The sequence below is a fragment of the Barbus barbus genome (genome assembly GCF_936440315.1).
Source record: "Barbus barbus genome assembly, chromosome: 15".
NCBI lineage: Eukaryota > Metazoa > Chordata > Actinopteri > Cypriniformes > Cyprinidae > Barbus > Barbus barbus.
In genome coordinates, this window is record NC_136743.1 from 6521077 (window position 1) to 6543167 (window position 22091).

Here is a 22091-nt window from a genome sequence, read left to right on the forward strand (position 1 = left end):
TAAAGTCTGAACAGTTCATAAGTTGAAAATACTGGTTGCAAAATTGTGTATGTGTTCTTAGTTCTTCAGAGGGCATTAGTTTTAACCTTTGACCTCTTTGCTTCCAGAATGGGAGTACTGACGTGTTAGGAGACGAGGGCTTCTTTGACTTGCTGAGTCGATTCCAGAGCAACAGGATGGATGACCAGCGTTGTGCCATACAGGATGGGAGGAGCCACCTGTCTGTTAATTCTAGCTCCACCTCCCCACCCACCACCCCACCCAGAACCATCAAGAAATGTTAGTCATTGTTCATTGAATTTGTCTTTGAATATTTAAACAAGTAGCATTTAAAATGACATGGATATCATACATGTAGCTGAACGTATGTCTGTCTATCCAGCTTTCTCAGAGTCGGCTGCATCTCCAGGTCAGGAGCCATTCCTCAGACTGTTGGCCAGTGCTCAGGGCAGGAGGCTGGACGAGCAGAGGGCAGGAACAGGAAACAGTCTGCCAGGCCTGCGCACCCTATCTGAACACAGCAGCACTAGCAGCAGACAGATGATCCTCAGCCAGGTCATGGCCAGCACAGACGCCACCGAACCCGACGACCAGTTCTTTGACATGCTCGTCAAGTGTCAGGTGAGAACATGTTTGAACTGGAGTAGAAAACGAATGCAAAATAGCAGCTGTAGGAAAGGAATTGCATTCATTCGTCTCGTTTTTCTGTCTCTCTCAGGGGTCTCGTCTGGATGATCAGAGGTGTGCCCCTCCTCCGCCCTCCTCCCGTGGCCCCACCGTCCCGGATGAAGACTTCTTCAGCCTCATCATGCGCTCACAGGCCAAGAGGATGGACGAGCAGAGAGTGACGCTGCCCTCCTGCCGCTGATCAAACATACACTTCTCTGAATATATTCAGAAATTAGCTATTTTTCATGCACGAGTTACAAACCTCACGCTGTAATACAAACATAATGATGGAGTAACTTGCCATCAGTATGAACTGTGACCTGTCTGCTACGTGATTACGAATGGCTTTTTGTGTACAGCTGTACTTAGCAACTATGGGGAAAATGTCTTTGTAAATAACACGTTTAAATTTTTTACTGGATTTAAGCTCTTTGTACGTTTGCATTTGTAAAGATTTCAAAGGTTGTTTTAGTTTAGGATGTATTGTTTTATGATCACGCCAGTAACTCACACAAATGTATATTTCGATACAAAACTCCAGGTTTATATGTATTTATTTAAATAACATTTTTACTACCACTAGTTACCTTCCATTTAGTTTATGTAGTTGTGACAAAAATATCTCTGTATTATTTTTTTGTAATGTCACATTTAGATTATAAAAAAGTGGTTAAATTGTCAAAGTGATTGATACAGTAACATTTACAGCACAACTGTGTAGAAATAAAACCTGTACAGAAATATTTAACATTCACCTTGTTCAGTGTTCTTATCGGACAAGAAAATGTTTGAATCTCATTTTTATAGGCAAGCAGAGCATTTGAATGCTCTTTAATTCAAACAGTAACTAAAATACTGTTCTTCAAAAGTATAGTAGGGTGAGCTCTCCAGTGCATTGGTCACTTGTAGTTTACATCATTTCCCAATTCATGTAAAATACAATGTAGAATCATCGAGCAAAAAAGGTTAAGAGTCAGGTAAAGGCAGATGATTTAAAAGGTTGGGATCTTCTTCCAGAAGAATGGAGATGAACATTTCTTTCACGGTGTCACTACCTTTACGCACTATGCTGCAGATCTTTCTCATGCTGGCTTCACTGGTTGAAGTTGGATGTGTGATTTCAGAATATAATTCTTCATGAATGATTTGCTTCTGCAGCAGGTTGTCTGCGATATTATTCACATTCTCAACACTTTTAATAAGAGCACACCAATTTCTATCAAAAAACTGAACTTTATCAATGTTGGCAGCCACTTGTGGAAACAAATTAAATTTAGAATGAACTAGCCCGACTCCAAACAAAGCTTTGCAAATTTTTGAGGTCCATACTGATTTCTGATCATCCACTCGGCTAAGGGTCATATTGATGTCATCAACCACAGGATGTATGACCTCAAAAAAGTTTGGCTTGATGTCTCCTCTTAATTTGATTGCTTCGGGTTGGACAAAAGCACCAGGAACCTCAAGACTGTGTCGTTTATTCATTTGTAATGGGGTTTCAGGTCTTGAAAGACTGATTTGATGACTAAATTTTTCTCCTATTTTAATTTTTTCTTCAGAAAGTGAATCTATTGGTAAAAAATACACATGGAGAATGATTGGATCTTTGTGTGTCATGAAGATCAGTAGATCACAGTGCACTTTCACTGCTATCCCTAGTTTCATAAGCACTGTTTTAGGAGAAAAAGATGGTTGGAGTACTTTAGCATGAAAACGAGTCAACTCCACTGATTCCAAGGATATTCCCTCATCTTCAACACTGAGGAGCTTCACAGCATCTCTGAGAGAGGGGTCTGACTCTGCTAAACAGGCATAATGAGGTAGATGGGCCTCCTCCAGTTTCCCTGAGATCACGGTCACATCAATCACAGGACCAATTCGCTCACACTGAAGCCTCTCCAGCTCTGCTCTGAGGAAATGTCCATCCACTGCACGGTACTGGAGAGTGACGTCACCACCACAGACCCATCGCATTCTGGTCCTGCTGCACTCGAATCGACCCGCTGGAGTGCTGATCCTGAACTCTGACCCTCCTTCATCTGTACAGACTGACGGCTCCACCTGAACCCACTGATCAGAATCACCAATGTGAACACAAGACTGACACACCGGGAGCGGCTGAAGATTCAGTCCAGACTGTTCAGAGTCAGAGGTGGTCGGCCTAGAGAACAGGGATTACAATGATAAATAAAATGATAAATGTATGACGGAGAAAGTCTATAAAAAAATATAAGATGATCTCACTCTTCCAGCTTTTTCAAATCCTTTGGTTTGAAGTGAATCTCCACTTTCTCATTACAGCTGCGACTCCAGTCCTGTTCTTTGCACTGGTCAGTGGATTTACTGCACTTCCTCCTTGATAAACATGGAGGAAACCAGGATTTAAAAAAAAAAAAGATGCAAAATATACCACCAGTAAACTTTTCAATCTTTATAGGAAACAAGAAACCATGTTTTTGTTAGATCTATACCAATATGACTGTTTCAACATTTTCAGCAATAGTTTTATAGATTTTTAGTTTCTATCCAAATAAAAAAAAATTGTCATGTTTTTTTTTTTTTTTAACTAGTTGCATCTAAACTATGCATTAAAAAAAGCACACTGTGCACACAAACCCTTCAATGATCACAGTGCAGTGTGGATCTGTCAGTGATTTCTTCAGTAACATGAGCCCCTCTTCCAAAAGCAATCCAGCGACACTGACACTAAAATGTTAATGTTACACAAACATCAATATGCAAAGAATCATGATAATAACTTTAATAATAACATCATAATTTTGCACTGCTTTCAAAGCAAAATTATATTTTTTACCCACTTTGTATTACGTTTCTAAACTACGATGTACTAACATTCAAGTCAATCATTTGATACAGTAGTTATTGTGCACATACATATTTTCATTGTACTATAAAATTTAAATTCATTGTAATATAAGAAATATCTCCATGTACTTGCATCTGTAAGTAATTTCTGTAGTTACATCTATAATTACACCTACACCTACCCCTTAACCCACCCTTAAACCTAACCATACCATCTGTCCCTAAACTTAACTTCATCCCATCGTAAAAGTGTTTTGCAATACAGCATGAACACAAACATGAATAAGCTTTTTTTTGAGAGAAGTACAAACCCGATTCCAAAAAAGTTGGGACACTGTACAAATTACGAATAAAAAAGGAATGCAATAATTTACAAATCTCATAAACTTATATTTTATTCACAATAGAATATAGATAACATATCAAATGTTGAAAGTGAGACATTTTGAAATGTCATGCCAAATATTGGCTCATTTTGGATTTCATGAGAGCTACACATTCCAAAAAAGTTGGGACAGGTATCAATAAGAGGCTGGAAAAGTTAAATGTACATATAAGGAACAGCTGGAGGACCAATTTGCAACTTATTAGGTCAATTGGCAACATGATTGGGTATAAAAAGAGCCTCTCAGAGTGGCAGTGTCTCTCAGAAGTCAAGATGGCAAGAGGATCACCAATTCCCCCAATGCTGCGGCAATAGTGGAGCAATATCAGAAAGGAGTTTCTCAGAGAAAAATTGCAAAGAGTTTGAAGTTATCATCATCTACAGTGCATAATATCATCCAAAGATTCAGAGAATCTGGAACAATCTCTGTGCGTAAGGGTCAAGGCCGGAAAACCATACTGGATGTCCGTGATCTTCGGGCCCTTAGACAGCACTGCATCACATACAGGAATGCTACTGTAATGGAAATCACAACATGGGCTCAGGAATACTTCCAGAAAACATTGTCGGTGAACACAATCCACTATGCCATTCGCCATTGCCCGCTAAAACTCTATAGGTCAAAAAATAAGCCATATCTAAACATGATCCAGAAGCGCAGGCGTTTTCTCTGGGCCAAGGCTTATTTAAAATGGACTGTGGCAAAGTGGAAAACTGTTCTGTGGTCAGACGAATCAAAATTTGAAGTTCTTTTTGGAAAATTGGGACGCCATGTCATCCGGACTAAAGAGGACAAGGACAACCCAAGTTGTTATCAGCGCTCAGTTCAGAAGCCTGCATCTCTGATGGTATGGGGTTGCATGAGTGCGTGTGGCATGGGCAGCTTACACATCTGGAAAGGCACCATCAATGCTGAAAGGTATATCCAAGTTCTAGAACAACATATGCTCCCATCCAGACGTTGTCTCTTTCAGGGAAGACCTTGCATTTTCCAACATGACAATGCCAGACCACATACTGCATCAATTACAACATCATGGCTGCGTAGAAGGAGGATCCGGGTAGTGAAATGACCAGCCTGCAGTCCAGATCTTTCACCCATAGAAAACATTTGGCGCATCATAAAGAGGAAGATGCGACAAAGAAGACCTAAGACAGTTGAGCAACTAGAAGCCTGTATTAGACAAGAATGGGACAACATGCCTATTCCTAAACTTGAGCAACTTGTCTCCTCAGTCCCCAGACGTTTGCAGACTGTTATAAAAAGAAGAGGGGATGCCCCACAGTCATAAACATGGCCTTGTCCCAACTTTTTTGAGATGTGTTGATGCCATGAAATTTAAAATAAATGTATTTTTCCCTTAAAATGATACATTTTCTCAGTTTAAACATTTGATATGTCATCTATTTTGTATTCTGAATAAAATATTGAAATTTGAAACTTCCACATCATTGCATTCTGTTTTTATTCACAATTTGTACAGTGTCCCAACTTTTTTGGAATCAGGTTTGTAGACATAGTAAAGGCACCTAATATAATGTGGGACCTTTTCTAATATAAAAATAATTTTCATTTATATATTTTTTTTTTATAACAAATAGTGACTGTTCAGTCAGCCTGCAGCAAATATTCACCAGAGAGGGGGAGTTTATACTATTAATTATGATAAACAAAAATATAATGTGGACTTGCAGCATATTGATTTTTAGGGATCACCCAAGTACATGTCCACTCAATGATGAGAATTTTTTCATTATTTACTCAACCTTGTGGTTTCAGATGTGTTCTCAAAAGGACATGCAACAAAAAGGCATGTTCTAAATAAAATAGCTGTCGGTTACATTACAATAAATGGGATCTGTAGCTTCTGAAATATGATGCAATAGTACCATAAAATCATTCTAAAAATCAGTTACATTATTTACCCCCTATACTGTGTCGCATCTGAAGCCATACAATAGCGTTGTGCAAGGAACCGATCAAAACTATACCCTTACATAAACATCTTTAAGTTCATGAAAGTTTATGTGCACTAAAGTGTGACTTAAGCATCCAGTAACTTTATGGGGCCATTGTATATGGTATCAGAGGACATGACAGAAATCCGTTTCATGAATAAAAGCTAATGATCTAACCTGAGCTCCTGTAGACTGGTGCAGGTCTGGGCAAGGAAAATAATCCCAGAAGCCCAGCTCTTATTCAGACTGACCAGCTTCAGATTCAACGTCTTCAAACCCACAGATTGAAATGAAGACAGCAGCAAACTGACATGCTCATCAAGAGCTGAAGAACTGCAAAAATATATTTGACCACAAAAAAAGTATGAATTAACAGTAAATCTACTGATGAGATAAATAGAGCAATGGCAAAAATAATAATTTTCTTACTCTTCTGCTACTTTTCTTTCCTTGCTGAGTCTCTGTAAGAAGAGTGTCCAGTCAGTGCTGGATATCTCTGACTGTGGACATGTAAGTCTGATGTTTAAGACTGCTGGAAATGACGGATTCTTCTCTGAGGAGCTCAAAGACAACCTAAAACAGACAGAAACACAGAGAAACATTTGATAGCATTGTACACTCACTATAGCTGCAGTGTTTTTGCTTTGGATAAGCGATTACAACCAATGTGTTATAGTTTCTTACAGAACATCTCCATGAGTGACTGACAGATCAAGTGACCATCTGGGACTCTCAGCACGGTTCTTGCTTTCCTGAACCCTACCAGGAACAAAACATTTGTATCATAAATTCATTTAAATACAATACGGAAGAGGATTAGGTCCAAGCAATAATAAAAAAGTAAAACCATATCGAGAATAAAGTCATTATAATACGAGATTAAATTAGTTAAATTTCAAGAAAAATGTAGAAATAAAATGTTGAGATTAAATGAATGACACAAGTGTATTTATTCTTGACAAGTTTTTTCTTGAAACACAATGACTTTTTTCTCGTTATTAAATTAGTTTATTCTCAACATTTTATCTCGACTTTTGTTACCGAAATTTAACAAGTTTTATCTCGAAAACATAACTTTATTCTCTAAATTTTATTAATCTCAACATTTTATTTAAACTTGAGATGGTTTTAATTTTTTTTATTATTGCTTTGCCCTAATCCTCTTCCATAAAATACAATAATTTATTAGTTGTTTAAATATTTCATATGACTTTATCAGACGCAGGATGTTTGTTAAAATTACCTCATTTCTTTCAAGAATTTCGATTTACCAAGAATTTGGATCAAATCTCCAACTTCTGAGAGGTGCTCTACAGATAACCTTGAGTCAAACACAAGAAATTCATTTAGAAATTAAATGCTTTACATGTAGTTATTAAAATATGTATTTTAAAATGAGTTTCATTCAAGAATTAAGTTTCAATTTACAAGTGTTTCTCCATGCAAACACACTGACCTCATAGTCTTACACACACAGAGTGCTGGCTGAAGAATCTTGAGTTTCTCGGCTGTTAAATCACAGTACATGAGGTCCAGGTCTCTGATGTGTGAACAGCACTGAAGACAGTACAGCAGCACCCAACAGTCTGTGCTCCTCAGGGAAACGTTAGACAGATCCATGGATACCCAATCTCCTAAAGCTCTCCTCACAACTTTCTCATCCTGGAGCTCATACAGACAGTGCAGAGCAAACAGTTCACATCCATGCTGTCTTCTCAATGTAAGAACACATTCCTGCAGGTTTATCTTCAGTTTTATGATTTGAGGAACAGTCCACTTGATCATTTCAAAGAGTGAGCTGCTCGCCTTCTCATTTAAGAGACCACAGAGAAACATCACGACTGAAGGGATGGGATTTGATCTTCTTTCTGGAGAAGGCCTATTGATTATACCCTTCAATTTCAGAGAGTTTAGCAGATCTGTGACTTTCCCCCAGGACTGTTCTTTATCCAGTAAAACATAATAAAGAGCAGTGAAAAACTCCTGAAAGCTGGGATGCATAAACTTGAAAACTGGCACCTGTCTGTTATTTCTTTTCAAACTATCTTTATACAAGAACACATTAGTAGCAGGATCTAAGCCAGTCGCAGTCACACTCCTCTCTTCAAAAAGACCTTCTCTCTTCTCCATCCCTTCCTCTGCCCGACGACCCAGACTCCTCAGCATGGTGAGGACAGACTGACTCTGGTCATGATGCTCCAGTAGAGTGGACACAAAGTGAACATATATGGAGGTGGTTGTCTTTAGTTCTCTAATCACATGATCATCATCTGTAAAGTGTTTCTTCAGACAAAAACAGACCATCCAACACAGCAAAGGCACAGAGCAGGCAGTCAGGAGGCTTTCATTGGCTTTCACACTCTCATATGCTTTCCTGAAGAGCTGCTCATCCTGAAAGAACTTCTGGAAGTACTCCTGCACCCCTCTCTCAGAGAAGCCCATAATCTCAGTGAAACGCTGAGGACCCTTGAGGAGATTCATCACTGCATCAGCAGCTATAGATCTTGTGGTGACAAGCATGAATGACTCAGGCAGCAAGATTCCCTTTAACACACACCTAAGAATGTCCATAGGTCGGGCTCTATCGCATGGATTGGTGAGTAGTAACATCGAATGACTGGGGGGATGAAATACATGCTCATCAATTCCATCAATGAGGAAGAGGACTTTCTCTGGTTTTAACTCCAGTATCTGTGAGATCTGATCTGATCTTAAACTGCAACTCCAGCTCACCAGCTCACTCAGGCTCATCTCCTCAGAAATACACTTCAGGTCTTCACACTTCAATAGGAAAATTACATCAAAGTTTTTGTAGTAAAGTTTTCCAAATGCCCAGTCCAACATGATCTTCTGTAACATGAAGGATTTCCCTCTTCCAGAATCTCCACTGAGAATCACAGTTTTCGGTGTGTTTCCATCACAGTCAGGACTGAACAGCTGGTCTGTTCTGATGCTGTGATTTTTGTCATTTGATAACAGAGGAGAGGATGTATTGAATCCAGAAGCATGTGCAGACCTCACATGTTCATGATAGTATTTCTCATTCTGTTCTTTGCTCTTCTGAATGATCATTGGTTTAGTATAACGGCCTGCCAGCTCCACACGTTCATCAGATGGAAGATTACACTCTGTCACAAACTTACATTTATCAATGACTGATGCTTTATAGTGAAGAACTATGTCACTCCAACCTACATAAAAACAGAGGAGTACAACAGTTATTGACTTTAATGGTTTAAAAAACACACAAGGACATGAACAATCAGTTTAATGGCTAACAGTGTTACAAAAGATTTATTTTTCGAACAAATCCTGTTCTTTTGTACTTTCTATTGGCCCTGAAAAGACTTCCACAATTAAAAAAAATTTTTAAAGCCAAATTTCTTAAACAAAACATTTGTTATGTTTTTGTTTACATACAAATTTAGTTTATCTTAATAGCTTAAATTTACTGACTGTGTGGTATCCGAACTCAAAATCCAAGTGTTTTCAAGGCAGGTGAAAATAATTAATGTATTCTCGACACAAGTAACAAAACATTTTACAAAATTAAGATGTACGTAATTAAGTTTTGAAAGAATGTAAAAGAATTGCATAAACTCAACAAAAAGCTAAATATTTTTGAAAGTATTAATGACATTGATACAGGATCATTTGTACCTTTCCGTGGCTTCCGCTTCTGTTCTTCAGGGATGTGCTTTTTCATTTCTGTGGACAACCTGTCAGACCAAACAAATTCATTTAAAAAAAAGATTCACACATGCTCCAAATTGTGGTAACAGTGTATATGTTAAAGGAAAAAGAAAAAAATATATTTTATTTATTCCAAAATTCACTTATCAAAGTGCCTAAACCATAGCCATGTACCTAAGCCATGTCAAACTGGATGATACAGTAAAATTAATTTATCACTTGGGAATATAGAAATAAATCCTGTACAGATTTTCTTATATTCAATGATCTTAGCTGACCAAATATACTGCAGCAGTCTGTGTTTTATGGGATTTTGAAGGTTAGAGGGTTACCATCTGAGTGCGGTCTAACTTTATGAATTTAGTTAAAAAACTATTTGTAAATTGAACTGAACTGATGTTAAATGAAAAATATGTAATATGAAGTATTTTTATCTTTAAACAGTATCCATTAAACAGCAGCTGTTGACATCTTTTTATTAATTACACGATAAAACAGTGTATCTTGGATTTCTTCATATAAGAGATTATTAAACATCTGGTATTATTCATTTAGGAGTCACACTCATTGTATTCATGGTCAAAACTGACCAAAGACTATAAATGTATATAATTTTAATGACATTTTTTCATATTACTAAACAATATTCACATCTAAAATATGGACCATTTATTAAAAAACACATATACATACATATATATATATATATATATATACACACACACACACACATACATATATATATATATATATATATATATATATATATATATATATATATATATATATATATATATATATATATACACACACACATATATATATACACACACACACACACACACATATATATATATACACACACACACATATATATACACACACACACACATATATATATACACACACACACATATATATACACACACACACATATATATACACACACACACACACACATTGAGGCAGATTAGTGGCTGTAATGAGTGGGGCGGGGCCGAGAGCCGTGGGAACGGAGCGAGGCCGGTGAAGTTAATCATAATGAACGACACCTGCACCACTCACCGGTCTCGAGTCCCACGGAGGAGCTCCGGAAGGATAAAAGGAGGAGTGACGACAGGGGAAGACGAGAGAGGACCAGGCCTGGATTTTATTTTGTGTTTTGTGTGCGGCAGTCGTCCGTGAGGGGCCGATGTAACAAAGTTCGTCCAACCTCCAAACATTTAAAGATTTAATAATAAAAATAAACAAACACAAATCTACGATCTACGAACTTTGTTACATCGGCCGGTGTCGTTCATTATCATTAACTTCACCGGCCTCGCTCCGTTCCCATGGCTCTCGGCCCCGCCCCACTCATTACAGTGGCACCTAGTGGAGAAAAAAAAAATCAAGAAAATCATCTGTATAGAAATATACAGGGCTGTGTATTCCCTTGTTAAAGAGAGCAGTGTTTTCGGGCATTACTACTTCAGGTTTTGCATTTGCACATATATTTAGGAATTATCACAAACTAGTTTTTGCCATAATTTAGATATTTGAATATTAAAGTGTCAGTTAATGCATCATGGTTAGCTGTGATGTTTTTAAAAATTAAAACATTTTTCATCCAAAATGACAGAACAAAACACCAGAGGGTTAAGAATGAGAACATACAAGTTCTTCAAAGAGCTCCTCTTCCTGAAATCATATAACCTGAATGCACTTTCTAACAGATCTTTCTGGAGGGCCACTGACCTGCACAGTTTAACTCAAACCCTGATCAAACTCACTTACCTGTGACTTTCAAAGGATCCTGAAGACCTTGATGACCTTGCTCAGGTGTGTTTGATTAGGGTCGGTGTTAAACTCTGCAGGGCACTGGCCCTCCAAGGGAAGATTTGAGGAACCCTGGTATATGTGATTTCAGAATCAAATATATCAGCTTTAACATACCTGGCCATTAAATCTCTCATTTCTTTTTTTTTCTGATTAAGTTTGTCTTTCCAAATGATTGTTTTCCACACAAACATTTCGTGCTGCTCTTTGATGAGAGTCATCTGAACGTCCCCATCTATGTCTTGTTTGATTTTGAAGAAGACTGGGTGAATACTACTTAAAAATGTAATCCCTTCTTCGGTATGTACACTGGCACCGGATACTTTAAGAACATGTCGTGTGTCCATTTTAATTTTCATGCTAGTGCTGGGGTGCTCAATTTCAAGGACATGAAGATTATTTGTTGTTTCCTCCTGCTTAATTTTTTCCTTTGAAAAAGTATCAAACAGTGGAAGAAAGTAGACATGGAGAATAAGAGGATCTTCATTTGTCATGAAGATAAGAAGATCTAAATGTTGTTCAACAGGGATGCCTTTTTCTTTAATCACTGTGGTAGGCCCCAAGGATGGTTTGAGTATTTTGGCATGAAAACAAGTCAGCTCCACTGATTTCATGATTACTACCTCATCTTTGTCGCTGAGGACTTTTACAGCATATTTGAGGCAGGGGTATGACTTTTCTAAACAGGCATAATGAGGTAGATGGGCCTCCTCCAGTTTCCCTGAGATCATTGTTACATCAATCACAGGACCAATTCGCTCACACTGAAGCCTCTCCAGCTCTGCTCTGAGGAAACGTCCATCCACTGCATGGTACTGGAGAGTGACGTCACCACCACAGACCCATCGCATTCTGGTCCTGCTGCACTCGAATCGACCCGCTGGAGTGCTGATCCTGAACACTGACCCTCCTTCATCTGTACAGGCTAACGGCTCCACCTGAACCCACTGATCAGAATCACCAATGTGAACACAAGACTGACACACCGGGAGCGGCTGAAGATTCAGTCCAGACTGTTCAGAGTCAGAGATGTTCAACCTGAAGTGCAGAGATGATGATGATAAATAAGATGATAAACATAAAAACAAAACATACAAAATTATAAGATGACCTCACTTCATCAGCTGTTCCAAAACTTTCGGTTTGAAATGAATTTTCACTTTTTCATTACAGCTATGACTGCAGTCCAGGTCTTTGCACTGGTCAGTGGGTTTACTGCACTTCCTCCTTGATAAAGATGGAGGAAACCAGGATAAATAAAAATATGCAAAATATATCAACATTCTCCTTGAAGCTTTTGTAGGTTTTGTCCATACTCTCACCCAGCAAAAAACATAAAATAAATATATTATAAAAACGAAACAATTTTTTTGTTAATTTCCATGACTGTATTTTAAAACCACCTCTCTAAATCACACTAAAGTGAGACTCTACATTCATACTATTAAATATCCAGAATTTGGAAACTAATGTTTAACCCAAAACATGAGGATAATTCTGAATTATTTTGAAAACAAATAAAAACAAAGACTAACTTTATAAGCTAAATATCACCTTGATAAACAGTTAAAAAATTATATTTTCAGTGGACCTAATAGGCCTAATTTGTAGATTAACGCATCACAATATATATATATGCACACTGTATCTTAAGTAACTTATTTGTTTTGTGGTTTTAATTTAGTTAAAATAAAAAGAGCATCCTCAAACTAAGTATATCAAATGGACAGCTGTTGAGTTCATGCATACCCTTCAATGATCACAGTGCAGTGTGGATCTGTCAGTGATTTCTTCAGCAGCATGATTCCCTCTTCTAACAGCAAATCAGCACAGACACTGCAATATTGTTGATACACAAACACCAATATGAGCAAAACACCTACGCAATAACATACTTAAAAAAAGTGTTGAGTTCAGTTCTGTTCGGTTAGCCTGCAGCACATTTAAACTATTATTTATTATTATCAAATCTATAATGTTGAATTGAAAAAGAGTTCACCCTTGGCTCACTGGAGATTCAAGCCTCCCCTTTGTGTGAGGAACAGACCAAAACTAAAGCCCAAATTAGTTTTACTCTGATTCTTAGCTCCTTCTCTCATTCTTTTGCTGTGTTCATGGCAGCTTGCTGCAAATTTATGTGTAGATGCAGTTTTTTCTATCAAATGTGATGAAATTCAGATGTTTTTGATTTAAGCATAACTTCACGGGGCCACACAGTGTCATCGCCACTGGGGGGGGGGGGGGGGGGGGGGCAACGTGCATAGGGCCCCCACTGAAAGTGATTTTGAGAGGGCCTTATAGCAAAATCATTGCAATGGGCCCGGAATCCTTAGCAACGCCACTGGCACCACAGTAAATGGTCTTACCTGAGCTGCTGTAGATTGGTGCAGGTCTGGACGAGGGAAATGATCCCAGAAGCCCAGCTTTCATTCAGACTGACCAGCTTTAGATCCAACGTCTTCAAACTCACAGAATGAAATGAAGACAGAAGCAAACTGACATGCTCATATAGAGCTGAAGAACTGCAAAAGATGTAAATGGTTGTTGCATGTATGGAGAACAGTAAAGCTACTGATGAGATAAATAGAGCAATGGCAAAATGAGTATTTTTCTTACTCTTCTGCTACTTTTGCTGTCTTGCTGAGTCTCTGTAAGAAGAGTGACCAGTCAGTGCTGGAAGTTTCTGACTGTGGACATATAAGACTGATGTTTAAGACTGCTGGAAATGACGGATTCTTCTCTGAGGAGCTCAAAGACAACCTGAAACAGACAAAAACATTTGATAACAGCAAGGTACACTCCCTAAGAATGATTTATGTTGTGTTCTGGAACCTATGTTTTTCTTTACAAGACTATATAATTATTCTATAAATTATTCTTTATTAGAAAGATTACACTGAATGTGCAAAAGTTCTTACAAGACATCTCCATGAGTGATTGACAGGTTAAGTGACCATCTAGGACTCGTATCACTGTGTTCATCCTCCTGTACTCTACCAAGTACAAAGAAGAGATAGCTTATTATGTTCAAATGGCTGGTTTGATATTTTATATTGCTGTATTGGAGGTAGGATGTTGTCTTTTAAAATTACTTCAGCTCTCTCAGGATTTTTGATTCACCAAGAATCTGGATCAATTCTTCAACTTCTGACAGGTGCTCCACTGACAACCTAAACATGATATATGAGTCAATGACAAATATAAGTGTGACAGATATTTTTAAAAATCTAGTATAAAATGCATTTGCACAAAATGCCACCTTTCCATATTATACTCAATTTGACTTCATATTGTTTTGAAATAAAATTGAAAAGTTTTTAAATCATTAATGTAATAAAAAAATATTATCTTTAAACAAAAGTAAAAAAAAAAAAAACAGTTTTGGGGGGTGAAAACTTTCGAACAGAATGGAGATGTGTACATTTTACTTTACTTATTTTGCCTAAATATCATATTTTTTCATTTAGTACAGCCCTTCAGAGGCTACAGAAGATAGTTACGTGTTTTCCAGAAGACAAAACAAGTTAAATTTACCCTGATCTTCAAATTCAAAAAGTTTTCACCCCCCGGCTCTTAATGCATCGTGTTTCCTTCTGGAGCATCAGTGAGCGTTTAAAGCTTCTGTAATAGTTACATATGAGTCCCTCAGTTGTCCTCAGTGTGAAAAGATGGATCTCAAAATCATACAGTCATTGCTGGGGTTCAAATACACAAAAATGCTGTAAAACCAAAGAATTTGTGGGACCTGAAGGATTTTTCTGAAGAACAGCAGGCAGTTTAACTGTTCAGGACAAACAAGGGACTCATGATCAACTAAACAAAAAAACACAGCTGTGGATCATTCAGGTAACAACATGGTATTAAAAATCAATGGGATGTAAACTGTAAATTGTAAACCTCTTCATCTTTATAAATTCAATTATTATTTTTTCTTGTGGACTATATGTAAACATCTTTTATGTGAAATATCTTATTCAGGTCAGTACTAAATAAACAATAACATGCATTTTTTATGATCCCTCTTATTTTGGTAAAATAATTAACATTTTTAATGATATGATGGATGTAAACGTTTGACATAAACTGTATATAATAAACTAATAATTAGTAATAGTATTTTCAGAAGTGTCAATCAAGAATTAAGTTTCAATTTACAAGTGTTTCTCCATGCAAACACACTGACCTCATAGTCTTACACACACAGAGTGCTGGCTGAAGAATCTTGAGTTTCTCGGCTGTTAAATCACAGTACATGAGGTCCAGGTCTCTGATGTGTGGACAGCACTGAAGACAGTACAGCAGCACCCAACAGTCTGTGCTCCTCAGAGAAATGTTAGACAGATCCATGGATACCCAATCTCCTAAAGCTCTCCTCACAACTTTCTCATCCTGGAGCTCATACAGACAGTGCAGAGCAAACAGTTCACATCCATGCTGTCTTCTCAATGTAAGAACACATTCCTGCAGGTTTATCTTCAGTTTTATGATTTGAGGAACAGTCCACTTGATCATTTCAAAGAGTGAGCTGCTCGCCTTCTCATTTAAGAGACCACAGAGAAACATCACGACTGAAGGGATGGGATTTGATCTTCTTTCTGGAGAAGGCCTATTGATTATACCCTTCAATTTCAGAGAGTTTAGCAGATCTGTGACCTTACCCAAGGACTGTACTTTAACCAATAAAACATAATAAAGAGCAGTGAAAAACTCCTGAAAGCTGGGATGCATAAACTTGAACACTGGCACCTGTCTGTTATTTCTTTTCAAACTATCTTTATACAAGAACACATTAGTAGCAGGATCTAAGCCAGTCGCAGTCACACTCTTCTTTACAAAAAGACCTTCTCTCTTCTCCATCCCTTCCTCTGCCCGACGACCCAGACTCCTCAGCATGGTGAGGACAGACTGACTCTGGTCATGATGCTCCAGTAGAGTGGACACAAAGTGCACATATATGGAGGTGGTTGTCTTTAGTTCTCTCATCACATGATCATCATCTGTAAAGTGTTTCTTCAGACAAAAACAGACCATCCAACACAGCAAAGGCACAGAGCAGGCAGTCAGGAGGCTTTCATTGGCTTTCACACTCTCATATGCTTTCCTGAAGAGCTGCTCATCCTGAAAGAACTTCTGGAAGTACTCCTGCACCCCTCTCTCAGAGAAGCCCATAATCTCAGTGAAACGCTGAGGACCCTTGAGGAGATTCATCACTGCATCAGCAGCTATAGATCTTGTGGTGACAAGCATGAATGACTCAGGCAGCAAGATTCCCTTTAACACACACCTAAGAATGTCCATAGGTCGGGCTCTATCGCATGGATTGGTGAGTAGTAACATCAAATGACTGGGGGGATGAAATACATGCTCATCAATTCCATCAATGAGGAAGAGGACTTTCTCTGGTTTTAACTCCAGTATCTGTGAGATCTGATCTGATCTTAAACTGCAACTCCAGCTCACCAGCTCACTCAGGCTCATCTCCTCATAAATACACTTCAGGTCTTCACACTTAAACAGAAACATTACATCAAAGTTTTTAGAGTAAAGTTCTCCAGATGCCCAGTCCAACATGATCTTCTGTAGCGTTAAGGATTTCCCTTTTCCAGAATCTCCACTGAGAATCACAGTTTTCGGTGTGTTTCCATCACAGTCAGGACTGAACAGCTGGTCTGTTCTGATGCTTTGATTCTTGTCATTTGATAACAGATGAGATGAAGCATCCATAGACCTCACATGTTCACGATAGTATTTCTCAGTCTGCTCTTTGCTCCTCTGAATGATCACTGGTTCAGTATAATGGCTGGCCAGATCCACACATGGAAGATTATGCTCTGTCGCAACCTTACATTTAACAATGACTGATGCTTTATATTGAAGAATCATGTCACTCTGATCTACAAAAAGACACAACAGTTATTACTTTAGTGGCAACAAAATGCCCAAAGAACATTAACATGTTTTGCAATTTTGCAACAAGCAGCTTTCTGTTCTTTTAGTGCAGTGAATTCACGTGACCAACTTGAAAATGAGCAAAATCTGCACTGGGAACTTTTTCACCTTTACACTAATCTTCCAACAATTACAAACTTAAATATATGAAAATATAACGTTGTTTTGTGTGTACAGTCTCAGCCAGGCCTCTGTTGTCTTCAATTAAAAAATCCCTAAAAGGAATTTCCCAAAATAGTAGTTTAATCTGGCTATTTATTCTGAAATGTTGAATTTTGCTAAAATAATTCTAAATTAAAAAGTATTTATACCATAGAGACAGAGCGCATTTAGGCCATGCCCACATCTCCATAGACTTTGTATTGAGGGAAGCTGCCAACAATGCCTGAAAGCTACTGTGTGATATGGTGTACAGTAAACAAGCTAAAAAAACAGAACTATGTTTTTAAAAGCTGTCGACCCAAAAAAATTAGAGTTTAAGGACACAAATAGTTGTAGATGTCAAGTCAAGTCACTATTATTTGTATAGCGCTTTTAACAATGCAAATTGTGTCAAAGCAGCTTTACATCAGCTTGATATAAAGCTGGGTGGCTTTACATCAGCTTTACAGTATTTAGACGGGGAAATAGTGTCAAAATAGTGTCATTCTCCTATGGCCAAACAAAATCAGCAGTTTAAATTTAGGCTGCAGCAGAGTCAGACTGTGCAAAGTGTTATGTCACATTGGGCCATTCAGTTGGATCATTTCTCCAATAAAAGGAAAGTAAGTAAAAGGGGCACTGATAAAGACCAATACAATTTAGTTTTTCAATATATTCTCTAAGGTTCACATAGGGTGGTGAAAAAATCCTTTGACTTGGTTAAATATAATGAATGTTTCCTGTCACCTATTATGTTTCCCTCCAGTGGGTGGGAGCAAAAAGATCATTTTTAATCAGCTGAACAGCTACTTAAACTCAAATGTCTGGTTTCCAAGCACATCACAGGACAGACAGCACTCATTAAGATAATAAAATGATATTCACTTTAATTCTGATCCTGGCAAAATATCAGTGCTGATACTACTAGATCTTAGTGCTGCGTTTGACACTGTCGATCATAATATACTTCTAGAGAGACTGGAAAACTGGGTCTGGCTTTCTGGGATGGTACTCAAATGGTTCAGGTCATACTTAGAAGGGAGAGGCTATTATGTGTGTATAGGAGAGCATAAGTCTAAGTGGACTGAGTCTGAGTGGACGTCTGTGACATGCGGAGTCCCACAAGGCACAATTATTGCACCGCTCTTGTTTAGCCTGTATATGCTCCCACTAAGTCAAATAATGAGAAAGAACCAAATGGCCTATCACAGCTATGCTGATGATACCCAGATTTACCTATAGCCTTATCTGCAAATGACTATAGCCCCATTGACTCCCTCTGCCAATGCATTGATGAAATTAACAGTTGGATGTGCCAGAACTTTCTTCAGTTAAACAAGGAGAAAACTGAAGTCATTGCATTTGGAAACAAAGATGAAGTTCTAAAGGTGAATGCATACCTTGACTCTAGGGGTCAAACAACTAAAAATCAAGTCAAGAATCGTGGCCATGTCAAAGCAGTAACTAAATCAGCATACTATCATCTCAAAAACACTGCAAGAATTAGATGTTTTGTTTCCAGTCAAGACTTGGAGAAACTTGTTCGTGCCTTTATCAGCAGCAGGGTGGATTATTGTAATGGTCTCCTCACCGGCCTTCCAAAGAAGACCATCAGACAGCTGCAGCTCACCCAGAATGCTGCTGCTAGAAAATCTGAGCATATCACACCAGTCCTCAGGTCCTCACACTGGCTTCCAATTACATTTAGGATTGATTTTAAAGTACTTTTACTCGTTTATAAATCACTCAATGGCCTAGGACCTAAATACATTGCAGATATGCTCACTGAATATAAACCAAACAGACCACTCAGATCTTTAGGATCGAGTCAGTTAGAAATTCCAAGGGTTCCCACAAAATAGGGGAGTCCGCTTTTAGCTATTATGCCGCCCGCAGTTGGAATCAGCTTCCAGAAGAGATCAGATGTGCTAAAACATTTAAATCCAGACTCAAAACTCATCTGTTTAGCTGTGCATTTGTTGAATGAGCACTATGCAGCGTCCGAACTGACTGCACTGTATTTTATGTATAATCATTTTTATTTCTAACGGTTCTAAATTCATTTTAAATCAATTTTTAAATCATTTTAAATGTCTGGTCTTATTGTTATTATTATTTTACTTCCTTTTATGTAAAGCACTTTGAATTAACATTGTGTATGAAATGTTCTATATAAATACACTTGGCTTGCCTTGTAGTTCTCAGACTAATATGGCACATCGCGCTCTACTTTTGTGTCCTTAAACGCTTGTTTTTTTAGGGTCGACAGTTTATAAAAGCGTAGTTCTGGGTTTTTTAGCTTGTTTACAGTGCACCTTGTCACATAGCAGCTTTTAGACATTGTTCTGTTTTTTGTTATAAGTCAGAAATGACAAAGGAGGCAGCTTCCCGCAATACAAAGTCAATGGAGAGGGTTGGATTGAACAGTGTGATTACGTGTTCATATTTTATGTAAACCATTGATGTCTGTGTTTTTCATTGCAGAACTCAAACCAACTTTGGAGTTGTCTGAATTGGAGAGTAATCATTCTTGGTCTTCCTTTCTTAAAGGAATAGTTCACACAAAAAATCATTTATTTGCCCTCATGTCATTCCAAACCTATAAGAATTGTGTCTGTCTTTAGAACACAAATTAATATATTTTGAATTTTCTCTCAATTTTTTGTTAATCCATTGAGAATCTAGATAATAAGTATTTTCAAGCTTCATAAATACAGAGTTATTGTAGAAGTAATCCATTCCAATATTTATATATGAATAAATCTTAAATTATATGATAGCGAACATGTCTGTTCGGAATATTGGTCTCCCAGACTTGCAATGGAGGACAAAAAAAGTTAAAGTAAAATTAAAAATTCATGGACATTGAAAACAAATGCAGTTTTTGTAATGTACAAGAGGACGATCGGGACCATTTGTTTTAAAGCTGTGACCTATCTTTGAAATTATGGTCTGATTTTAGTTTTTTTTTTTGTCTATTTAACCCAAGAGTTATTAATTATAAATTATCCTTAAGAGATGCTATATGCTCTTACACACACAAAAGCAAAATGTATAAATATGTTGTGAACTTTTACATTTTGCACGGTAAATATTACATCCATAAACAAGAATTAGCAAACTGTATACCCAATTGTAAATTATTCTTAATAGAGATGAAATCGTTAAAAAAGTCCTTAATGTTAATTAATGACAAAAATAATGGAATTTTGTTCAATTTCATGGAGAATTTTTTTGTTGTAAAGTAATATCCCCGCTTTGTAGTTCAAGTTTAATGTATCCTTTGAATATGTCTTCAGGGAAAGGAAAGAAATATCTGTTTTATTTATTTATTTTCTCCTTTTTTCAGTTCTCTGAATGTTTACGGTCATCATGTTATAATGTAAACATCCTTCATGTATATTTGATGTTAATTAAAAAAGCAACATATCCATGTCCAGCAAGATAAAGGCATTTTATTCACATCCACAGAACTTTATCAACACATAAAGTATTATAATGGGAAAAGAGAGAGAGTTTTACTGTGCAGACAGTTGTAACTGAAAGAGACTTGTTGAATGCTGCACAGAGATGATTGACAGGACGAGTTTCTGCCAACTTTAATTTAAAGGTGTAAATATTCTTCTGTTCTGTCCCTCATGGAATGGCTTCAATGACTGAATATAGTGCACGAAAACTTATTGGCGAATTAGTGTTTGTCTATACTTTATGGTCTGCTCTCCTTGTGCAGTATAAAATAATTAGGCTTATATTATGTTAATAATAAATCATAGTAACCTCAATAATTATAAATAATTGCGGTCGTCTGAAACAACCGCTGCAACAGTAATTTATATTGCAAAAATTAAAAAAAAATTAAAAATAGGCCTAGCGCTTTGCAATAATTCCAGCACGCTTCAAGTACTTTTTCATAAATCTGTCTGTAGGGTTTTAAAAAGTAAAATTCTTCCATCACTTTAAGCACCTTGTACGAACCCTCTAAATTTAACAAAAAGCTAAGTAGCACACATCATATCCTTATACGCACACAGTATGTATGATTTGTACCTCCGCGTTGCTCCCGCTTCTCTCCTCCGTAGCTTTTCTCGCTCATTTTTGTAGATAATCCCAAACCCACGAATGCAGAGCGGGGTTAAGTTGGTTTTGTTTTCGATATTCGTGACACATTCAGAGATAAACGGCAATAACTCCAAATCGACTTGCCATAAAACAATCTAAACAGTGTGACCACCAAAAGAGCAAAGCTGATCATGTTTCACAGCCTTCTTTTTCATAATTTTCGGTCGATGTAATAAGCACTGCCCCGCACAAGCAGGCGCAATGTGCATTAAACCGGGAGAGCTCACTCTCCGCGGTGCTTTCAGTAAGGGACCGAGGGGAAAGTGCAGGTTTTCTTCGTTTTTTGCTATAGCTCAGTGGGCAGTGTTTTTGTAATAGCTTTTTAGTTAAAGGACCTAGAGACATGAGACCAATGTCAATCAATAGAGGGGGACAGTGGGCATTTTTCACAACCTTCCATTTTACCCCTACTGGTAGAAAAGGGAATTACATGTCCAAAATTAACTTTCTTTTTGTAATAACTTTCCTCAGCAAGAAGACAGAGACATGACACCAGTGTCCATCAATAGAGGGGGACAGTGGGCATCTTTCA

General features: G+C 37.5%; 2 protein-coding genes across 15 annotated transcripts in view; one reads left to right on the plus strand and one right to left on the minus strand.

The window, feature by feature from the left end:
* Nucleotides 1-1422, plus strand: part of LOC306881329 (G-protein-signaling modulator 2-like) — a 14086-nt gene extending 12664 nt beyond the window's left edge. For all 14 annotated transcript variants that reach the window (XM_079435366.1, XM_079435361.1, XM_079435363.1 and 11 more), the window contains 3 exons: nt 108-279; nt 383-621; nt 719-1422. In XM_079435366.1, the coding sequence (XP_079291492.1) occupies nt 108-279; nt 383-621; nt 719-868 (561 nt within the window). In that variant the 3' untranslated portion in view covers nt 869-1422. The remainder of the gene's footprint in view (nt 1-107; nt 280-382; nt 622-718) is intronic.
* nlrp1 (NLR family pyrin domain containing 1) lies at nt 1195-21805 on the minus strand. Its single transcript, XM_079435358.1, has 18 exons — nt 21488-21805; nt 15534-17244; nt 14443-14520; nt 14269-14343; nt 13967-14110; nt 13717-13872; nt 13100-13186; nt 12467-12577; nt 11468-12388; nt 9500-9558; nt 7296-9030; nt 7083-7160; nt 6524-6598; nt 6269-6412; nt 6017-6172; nt 3286-3375; nt 2914-3024; nt 1195-2830 (listed from the first exon to the last, which is right to left on the minus strand). Exons 1-18 carry the CDS (start codon nt 21531-21533, stop codon nt 1636-1638), a joined length of 6972 nt encoding a protein of 2323 aa, XP_079291484.1. The 5' UTR covers nt 21534-21805; the 3' UTR covers nt 1195-1635.
* Between the last annotated feature and the right edge of the window lie 286 nt (nt 21806-22091).

What these genes read in the sequence shown, in the direction of transcription:
- nlrp1 (XM_079435358.1), bottom strand. Translation starts at nt 21,533, where the DNA reads ATGAGCGAGAAAAGCTACGGAGGAGAGAAGCGGGAGCAACGCGGAG. An exon ending in GAAAGAAAAGTAGCAGAAGA is followed by an intron (nt 6,173 to 6,268) that starts GTAAGAAAATTA and finishes ATATTTTTGCAG; the next exon opens with TTCTTCAGCTCTTGATGAGC. An exon ending in GATTTGAAAAAGCTGGAAGA is followed by an intron (nt 2,831 to 2,913) that starts GTGAGATCATCT and finishes CCTGTTCTCTAG; the next exon opens with GCCGACCACCTCTGACTCTG.